At 30.1% G+C, this 10,000-nt stretch overlaps 1 protein-coding gene across 7 annotated transcripts in view; it reads right to left on the bottom strand.

Annotated features, from left to right (window-relative positions):
• LOC124429509 (inositol-pentakisphosphate 2-kinase) overlaps positions 1 to 10,000 on the bottom strand; it is a 139,951-nt gene that overhangs the window by 32,911 nt on the left and 97,040 nt on the right. For all 7 annotated transcript variants that reach the window (XM_046974869.1, XM_046974875.1, XM_046974870.1 and 4 more), the window contains one exon: positions 1,694 to 1,922. In XM_046974869.1, the coding sequence (XP_046830825.1) occupies positions 1,694 to 1,882 (189 nt within the window). In that variant the 5' untranslated portion in view covers positions 1,883 to 1,922. The remainder of the gene's footprint in view (positions 1 to 1,693; positions 1,923 to 10,000) is intronic.

The following is a 10,000-nucleotide window of genomic DNA, read 5'->3' as shown; positions in this document are numbered from 1 at the left end:
ATTCTTTTCTTTTTTTACAATAATATATATATATATATATATATTTTTTTTTTTTTTAATAAGGGACAAAGTATCGACTAAACTCGGTAGCTTCCACTTCATTTTTCTCGCTTTTCTGCGGTCGCTTTGTCGAGTCTCTATCCTATTACAAGTTCTCCGCCCATTTACGACGTCGTTAGAGTCTCTCTCTCTCTCTCTCTCTCTCTCTCTCTCTCTCTCTCTGTCCCTCTCTTTCTCTCTCTCTCTCTCTCTCTATCTCTCTTTTTCTCTTTTTCCACTTCATCGTTAATTTATGAGTCGTGTTTTCTTCCTTAGAACCAACCTGAGGTACTCGAGATATCGTTTCGTTTCGAGAGTGGATTCTTGTCCGGTATGACAATGGCGATTCACTCACGAAATATTTCTCTCTCTCTCCTCTCCCTCTCTCTCCTCTCCCTCTCTCTCACTCTCTTGAGCATGCGCGCGCGCGCGCGCGCGCGCATTCTCCTTATCTGTATTCACGATAAGCACTTCGAGTAGCTTCGAGTGTCTGGAAAATTTTCGCGAGTTTGCTATATACTCGCAAGGATGATTGATTTTCTTTCTTTTTTTTTTTTTTTTTTTTTTTTTTTTTTTTTTTTTCGTAAAAATAAGAAAAAAGAAAGAAAAGAAAAAATAAAAAAAAAAAGGAAAAGAAAAAACCAAGACAAATAAGAGAAAGAATTTCGAAAAATTCAAATTTTTCTTTAAATTCCTACATTTTGTTTTTTGTTATTGGTTTTTTTTTTTCTTTTTTTCTTTTCCCTTTTTTTTTTTCTTTCTTTATCAATGCAAATAATATTCTCCATGACATATATGATATAGCATTTAGCGTAGCTACGAAGTGGCTTTAACGAGAGATATGACTTTAATCATGTATGACCATGGGAATAATACTGTTTAGAATGAATTTGTAAAACTTTATAATAGTTCGTTATAAATCGTGAAAAAATAAAAACTTCAATATTCTTCGCATATTTTTCGTTTCTTTTGGTTTTTTTTTTGTCTTTCTTTCTTTCTTTTTCTTAATTTTTGCTTTTCGTTTAGATATTTAAAGAAGAATGAAAGCGTGCGTTTCGCGTGAGTAAATGTTTATCTGCATTAAAAAGAAAAGAAAATAAATCAAAAAGAAAAAAAAAAAAAAAGAAAAAAGAAAAAAAAGGAAAAGAAAAAAGGCAGGCAATGAATTTTTCAAACGATTCATACGTACACGTACACTTACGTTAGATATCACGAAGTATCATATATATTTACTTGAATCATTTTTTTTCTTACGTTCGTAACAATAATACAGATGTCATAGTTGTTTGATTGACAATTTTTGATTGGTTTAATTTGTTTATTATCATGCACGGATACAAATTCGTCGTAGTAATTTTAACGTAATTCCACTCATTATAAATGTCTATAATAAATGTAAAAATCTGATCTGATCTTTCATAATGTCTTTTGATAATGATCTTTCATAATTTTCTTTTTTCTGGTTTTTATTTTTTTTCTCATTGTTTTTTTTTTTTTTATTTATTCTTTTCATTTTTACTTATCTTTTCTTTTTGGAATCTCACCCTCGTGACAAATTTTGAAAAGGAATTAAATTAAATTAAATTAAATTAAATTAAATTAAATTAAATTAAATTAAATTAAAGAAGAAGAAATTTATATGATATCTACTTACATGCATTAGAGTGACAACGATGTTAGCATTTCCTTCCCCTCGATAAATGCAATCCTTCACGGAGAGACTTTCAAATGAATCGGAAGTCAATGAATCGACGTCGTGCTTCGAACTTCCGTCACGAATCATCATCATCGATCTTATCTCATTGTAGTCGTTCCTGTCTTCGTCTATTCGTATCATGATCATTCCTTTCCAAATTGTCTTCGTTGTTTGAATATTTATTTATCTGTTAGAATGAATTAGACAAAAAAAAAAACAAAGAGAGAGAAATTAAAATCATCGATATTTTCAAAAGTATCATTTGTCTTATTAATAAGTTAATTAATTGATTATCGTTAATCATTGTATAATAAATATATATATATATATATATATATATAATTATTAATGCTTAATGAAAATTTTTCATTAGATCGCTGCATGACTACTTCATAGAACTAATAATAATTAATGAAAAATATTAATAAAATAAATGAATCTGTAATAATAATGATAATAATAATAATAATAATAATTAATATTATTCCGTTAATTACGACCGATTACTTTCCAATTATCTTCGTGATACATTTAATTATCGTTAATTAGTCATTGAAAGAACTTTCGAAAATTTTTCCTATCGATAAGAATTCATTTAATTTCTTTTCTTTTTCTTTTCTTTTTTTTTTTTTCTCGCACGACAAACAATATATCAAATTATTAACATAAGTTGATGCATGATATTATTATAATAATTATGAGTATATAATATACATATATATATATATATATATATATATATATATATATATTAAAATAAATAGATAGATAGATAGATGGATGGATGAATGTCTAGATCGATCGATCTGGAAAAAAAAAAGAAAGAAAGAAAAAAAAAATACTTCGATGTAAATAAATAAATAGATTTATTAATATACTAATATATTATCTTTGTTTACATACATCATATATATATATATATATATATATATATATATATATATATATGATAATGTAAGATGATATATATAGATCATTAATATCGAATGATGATGATAGTTCAAATAACGAGGCCTCGTCTTGGAAATGTTTTAAAATTGTCGGAGAAGAAATAGAGATAGAAAAAGTAATGGTAAATAGATTGAAAGAGAGAGAGAGAGAGAAAAAGAGAGAGTGAGAAAGAGAGAAAGAGAGAGAGAGAGAGAAAGAGAAAGAGAAAGAAAAAGATAGCAGCTCGGTCAAGATTTGCACAGCCGTGACATTTCTCGACTTTAGCAGAGTCAGGATCGAAAAAAATCGATCGAGGCGAGCGCCTCGAAAACGGTGAAAGTCAAACAAAGGCCACACGCGCGTTATGCTATCGTTGAGTTCATTCTCAGTTTTATAAAAGTGTATATATATATATATATCGTGAGGAAATTTAAATGTCGATCGGTCGATTTCGATCGATCATCGAGATATATCGTATCGTATAAATAAAACTACGGCGTAGCATAGATTCGAACGAGAGTACGATGACTCTTGGCTATTGATATCGGTAAATCATTTTCGTTTTTTTTTTCCTATCTTTCTTTTTCTTTTTTTTTTATCTTTTTGTTTTTTCTCGTTTCTTTTTTTTCTTTTTTTTTTCTTTTTCTTTTTCTTTTTCTTCTTTATGACGACGATACTTATAATCGAATTATCAGATGGATTGATCGAAACGCGATTTGTCGTTTGGCCTAAGGAAATATTCGATTTTTTTTTTCCTTTTTTTTTTTCTTTTTGATCGTTTCATTATAGTTAAGAAAAAAATATTACAGGCTCGTATCATCGTGATTATTTTGTAATACAGATATATTAATCTGTATAAATATATATATATATATATATATAAATATATGATTACTTTCTATTTTATTTTTTTGTTTTGTTTCATTTGTTTATTTTTAAACAGACCTCCATCTATTTTCTTTTTGGCACGTAGATAAAAATGAATGGATGGATGGATGAATGGATCGTTGTATAAAAAAAGAAAAAGAAAAAAGAAAAAAGAAAAAAAAAAGAAAAAGAATACATTTTGATATATATATATATATATAAATTTTTTTTTTTGATTATATACAGATCTATCTATTCCAATTATAAGAATAAATATATCAATCTAAAAAAGTATTTTTTTCTAACGTACGTAATATATCAATATCTAAGATAGAAATATTTTTTAGACGTATATTCTTGTTTACTTATTATTTTTCCTCTCTCTTTCTTATTACATGTCAAACAAGAAGAGAGAAATTTTTTTTTCCGATAGAATTGTCAGAATCATTTTCGTCATTTTTTTCTTTTCTTTCTTTTTTATTTATTTATTTATTTATTTATTTTTTTGGATTATCAACAAATCGAAAGAACGAAATGACAAATGGTTCGATTTAATCGTAAAGCAAAGTACTTTATCGCGAGAGAGACAGAGATAGGATAGAGAGAGACACATAGAGAAAGAGAAAGAGAGAGAGAAAGAGAAAAATCTAAATAAAAAGAATGTCGAGACAGAAAGGAATGAAGGAAGTAAAGCAAGAAAGAAAGAAAGAAAGAAAGAAAGAAAGAAAAAAAAAAAAGAAAGAGAGAAAGAAAGAGTAAACGAGGAGGAATGGGTGGTGGGAGGTGGAAGGGTTGGGGAAGGGATGTAAAAGGAGGAAAGCTCGTAGAAAATCAATGTTTAATTATCCTCATGCCAGACGCAATGACAGCAGAGTTTCGTGCTAACCTTTCTATCCTCTTCTTCTTCTACTACTTCTACTTCTACTACTACTACTACTACTACTACTACTATTTCCTACTACTATTTCCTCCTCTTCCTCTCACCGGATTCTATTCGTCTACTATATATTCGTGTACATAAGTAAGATACATACGACAGCCGGTGGAGAGAACAAAAAAAAAGAGGAAAAAAAAATAAAATAAAAAAAAAAAAAAAAAGAAAACAGATAAAAGAAGTCAGTCGTATATCGTTGGCTCGTAGGTTTCATGTCGTCTATGTGACTAACATAAGTGCGACGAAATGAAAGAAGCGCTCGTTACACACGACGTCTAACGTAAATTTGCGAGAATAATGTGTGCGTGTGTGTGTGTGTGTGTGTGTAATGTAATAGAAATGTAACGTTCGTAAAAATATAAGACCTTTCCATGTGTATGTGTGTATGTTTATTATGTATATTTGTATGTTTGTGTGTGTGTTTCTTTTTTTTGTTACTACTACAACACATATTTCTTTTTACTATATACGTATTCTGAACAAAACAGGAAAAAAAAAAAAAAGAAAAAGAAAAAAATAAAAATTTTAAAGCAAAGTTGATAGTAGTGTGCTTATGTGTGTGTGTGTGTGTGTGATCGCCTATCTTTCTCTCTGCTACTTATTATTTCTCTATTTACATAAATTACTGTTTACAATGTAACGACTTTTCTTGTCCAATTAATGTCTCTACGAATAGAAATATATTATACACGTCCATACATACATATGTATATATATAGTGTGTGTGTGTGTGTGTGTGTTTATGTGTATGTGTGTACATTGGACGATTAAGTTAACTATAAAATGTTACATACCATATCTGTATTGAAGTTAGTGGAATCAATTTGTACGCACGAAACAAAAAATTAATGACTTTATATTTATTAATATATAAATATATAAATATATCAAAGAATAAAAAAAAAGGAAAAGAAACGAGAAAGAAAAATATTCCAATTGATTTTTGATCGAAATAGTTCGTGAAATTTTACATAGATCATTTGGAATTATATACGTATATAATACGCACACGTAAATGTATACACACACATAGACACACGAACTAGATAAAAGCTAAGTAATAGTCGATCTCTATTTCGCAAGATTAGACAATATATCTTTCTTCGACGAGGTTTCTTACGAAAAAGTGGGAACGCTCGCGTAAGAACTCAAGTCATCTAATTTCTAATAATCACACCGGCCAAGAAGTATTTCCCCTATCATTCCCACCTTCCCTCTCATCCATTCATTTATCCATCCATTCATCCATCCATCCATCCATCCATCCATCCATCCATCCATCCCCACTCTCAACCATCTCATAAATACATATCTATTGTAAATAAGAAAGAACGTTTTCTTATTTTAACAAGTCGAGTCGAACTTTTATTTATCTTTTTCGATCGTTTGTATATAATTGATATCGAAGCGAACAAAACAAAAGAACAAAAACAAAAAAAAAAAAAAACAAACAAAGAAGAAATAATAATTAAGCGCAATGAAAATTCATTGAATGGAAAAAGAGGAAGAACTGACAAATGACGACAAGAAGAAATAAAATAAAACGAATGAGTAAATAAATGATTGAATAAAAGGAACAAAATAAAATAGGAATAAATTAGGAAACTCGAGGAAGAAAGATAATTGCATTATTTTCGATCTAGGCGATGGAGAAGAAAAACGCTGATGGTGGGAGGGATGTCTTCCTTTGTCTTTGTTGGACTAAAAATCTTGAGATTATTTTTCCTCGTAATTTTCCCCCTCCCCGCCCCGCCCCGTCCCTCCCCTTTTCCCAACTCTGTCAATTTGTATTTTTCGTTTACGAGGCCATATTATCTACAATTCTCCCACTCTATGCTCACAAACTCATCAATTATTACGGCTACGAGCAAACGTTAATAGAGAAGCGCGCGTAAGCAAAGCTGAGTCACGCGAAATGCAGTTATTTTTCTAAGTCGACGAATAAAATCGACTCTCTTGAATCTCGATATTCTCTCTCCTCTCCTCTCCCTCTCTCCAGTCGCCACCCTCCCCCTCCCTCCCATCCCTTCTCCATCATCATTCCATATTCCCCAGTGTCATTATCGTCATCATCATAATCCTCATCATCATTTATGAAACTAATTAAACCTTCTGCGGGGTGAGAACTTTGACTCGGTTGAAGTTGCACGAGTGAGAGACTATGATTTTTATCGTTATCCACGATATAGTCGGTACCTTGAAAATGATCATGGGAAAAAGATATATAAAAATTGGACGGACTCTTTTGCTATCTCCTTCCTTTTCCTTCGGTTATTTCTTTTCCTTTTTGTTTTGTTTTGTTTTTTTTTTGATCTTTTATTTTAAACTTTCTCTCCCTCTCCCTCTCTCTCTCTCTCTATGTATATATATATATATATTAATCTCTATCTCTGTCTGTCTTTTTTCTTCTCCATCTGTCTGTCCTTTTTTTTTCTTAATCTTTAAGAGGAAAGAACGATTAAAGGATTATTTCCTGTCTTACGTAGGATGACTTGACTTGAGACAGTAGAATCATGCATTTGCCGAGAGTAATCTTATTACAAGGCCAGTTATCTTATTATAGAGCTCGTTGTCTCTATTTCCGATTCTGGTGAGAGATGGTGTTTTTCCTTTTCTTTTTTCTTTTTTCTTTTTTTTTTTTTTCTTTCTTTCTTTCTTTCCTTCTTTTTCTTTTTTTTTTCTTTTTGCAAGAACGCATATGTACGTCGCGTCGTGTATAAAACCCATGTAAAAAGTCAGTACAAATGGAATAGTATATGTACGCAATACGTATATGTACATTTGTTACAAACGATTTAATTATAACTTTTTATTCATTCTCCCTCCCTCCCTCCCGCCCCACCATCCAAGTTTCACCATTTTCAAGATTTATATATATAAATATTATATAGCGATTAGAGCGTATTAAACCTTGACAGCTTATATCACGAATAAATTATTCAATAATTGGCTCATCATAAAGGAGATAAGTTATTTTGTTTCTTACGATTAAACGTATATATATATATATATATATAAAATTATGATTAGGATTAAAAATGTTATTACATTAATACTTTCTCAATGGTATCATTTGAAAGAAAATAATTTGATTATTATTTTATTTACGAGAATGTATAATGAAAAGAACTATGTTTCAGTTCAGACCAATCGAAATCAATCGTAAAAGAGATTTCAAATTAATCTCCATGTATATTCGATAGTTCGTATCGGATAACTTTATGTCGTATCATTAAAGAAAAAGAAAAAGAAAAAGCAAAAAAAGAAAAAAAAGAAAGAAAGAAAAAAAAAAGGAAAAAAAAAATACAAATAAATTTCAATCATCGTAGAAAAGTCAAATTATATTCGAACGCCATGAGCCAAATTCGAGAACGAATTTTTTGTCACCTAACATTCTCTTCCTTTCATCTTTTTTTTTTTTTGCCTTCATATTTTTTTTCCTTCTTTTCCTCCCTTCGGATTCGACGGAAGGTTATGTGGATTAAAAAGAAAGAAAAAGAAAGGAAAAAGAAAGAAAAAAGAAAAAAACAGAGAGAAGAAAAAAAAGAAAGAAATCGAAGGAATGATATTGGCAACGATATTGAGAGTTTCGTGTGGGAATTGAATGCACGATTGTATGCACTCTCGTACACGATAGGTGTGTACAGGGGCGAGTGGGGGGTTTTCGTTGGTAGGTGGTGGTGAGGCGGGGGGAGGATTGAGGGGATTTGAGAGAGAGAGAGAGAGAGAGAGAGTGAAGAGGACAGGGGGGAAAAGGAGGGAGGACCCTTAGGCACTCTCGCTCGGTCGTCTTATCCATTTTCGCGTAAGGTCGACGAACTCATTGGACTTTGCGAAACTCTCCGCGGAATGCTTTGGTAGTAGTATGCTTCTGTATCCATATACGTATATATATATATATATATATATATATATATATATATATATATATATATATGTCTACGTATGTGTGTGTGTGTGTCTATCTGTGTGTATATATCTCGTACGATGTGCCGTTCGGGTAATTGGAAACGCCGCATTTAGTCTCGCAGCGTGCAGAAATACATGCACTGTTTCTATCTCTATCTCTATCTCTCTCTCTCTCTCTGTCTCTCTCTCTCTCTCTCTCTCTCTCTCTCTCTTGCTATGTATCTATCTATCTATCTATTTCTCTCTCTGTCACTCACTCACTCAATCATTCAATCACTCATTCACTTGCATATATATATATATATATATATATATATATATGCAAGTAGTCAGCTATTTGATATCTAATAAATCATTATATGTTTTCTAATAATATGTACATAAATAATTATTTGCCAGTATTAAGATTTAATAAAACGATTCTATCAATAGGTACGCATTAAAGTTATATATAAAAATTTAAATCGTTCCTTTATCAATCTTCACACTAACGCACATTTATGTATTATTATATATCTCAATGTGTTTCACAATATTTCACGAGGAAGATTATTATGACGAAGATAGATTATGCAAGAACATATAGAAATATTTGCCTTCTCTCTCTCTCTCTCTCTCTCTCTCTCTCTCTCTCTCTCTCTCTCTCTCTGATTCTTTATCATATGTAATAATTTTATTTCCTTTAATACATAAATGAAGATGTTGACTTTTATAAATCCATAATAGATGCATATTAGATATAAATAATTAAAGAAAACAATTTTTACTTTTCTAATGCTTCTCATTCAATCTTTATGCAACACATATGCACATTTATTATATATATGTACATATATATATATATATATATATATGTATATATTTATCATTTTCAAAGAGATAAAGAAAGATCGATGATATAATCATCATTTAGAAATCGTGATCAATAGAGAGAAAAAGAGAGAGAGAGACAGAAAAATATGGATGTACAAAGAGAGAGAAAGTCTCTCTCTCTCTCTCTTTCTTTCTCTTCTTTCCTTTACAAAAAAAAAAAAGAAAAAAAAAAAAGAAAAAAAAGAAAAGGAAGGTAAAGTTGGGGAAGATTACGAACAAGAAAATTAACGAAGAAGAGAAAGGAAATTCTTGTTCTTCCATCTTCTTCTTTTTGTTCTTAAAGAGAATCGATCGATAACGATCAATTTCTTTTCTTTTCTTCTTCCTTCTTCTTCTTCTTCTTCTTCTTCTTCGTTCTCAACTACAAAGCGGATGTTTCGAGGCATTCGAGAGCTCATATATTAAAATCAACTAATTCTTCGTATCATCGTAGACATCCTACGTACCGTACGTATATATTTATTTATGTATACATGTATGTACGTATATATATATATATATATATATATATATATATATATATATATGTACGTAAATACTTACTTAAATACATACGTACATTGCATATATAGCTCTTAACGATAACGGTAATCATGTTAGAAGGAGTAATCGCGAATCTGACGTTCTTCTACCGGACTGTAAAATGCATCTCAACTCTTGTTTGATTTACGAGAAGAAATTCTGGCATATACAAAATAATAACTCGAAGAATGTCAGCAAAAGGTGAGACGTATTTCGAATAATTTACATTG

Source organism: Vespa crabro, chromosome 15 (assembly GCF_910589235.1).
Source record: "Vespa crabro chromosome 15, iyVesCrab1.2, whole genome shotgun sequence".
In the NCBI taxonomy this organism is placed as follows: domain Eukaryota; kingdom Metazoa; phylum Arthropoda; class Insecta; order Hymenoptera; family Vespidae; genus Vespa; species Vespa crabro.
Note: the sequence above shows the minus strand (reverse complement) of the source record. Positions and strands in the feature narration are given on the sequence as shown.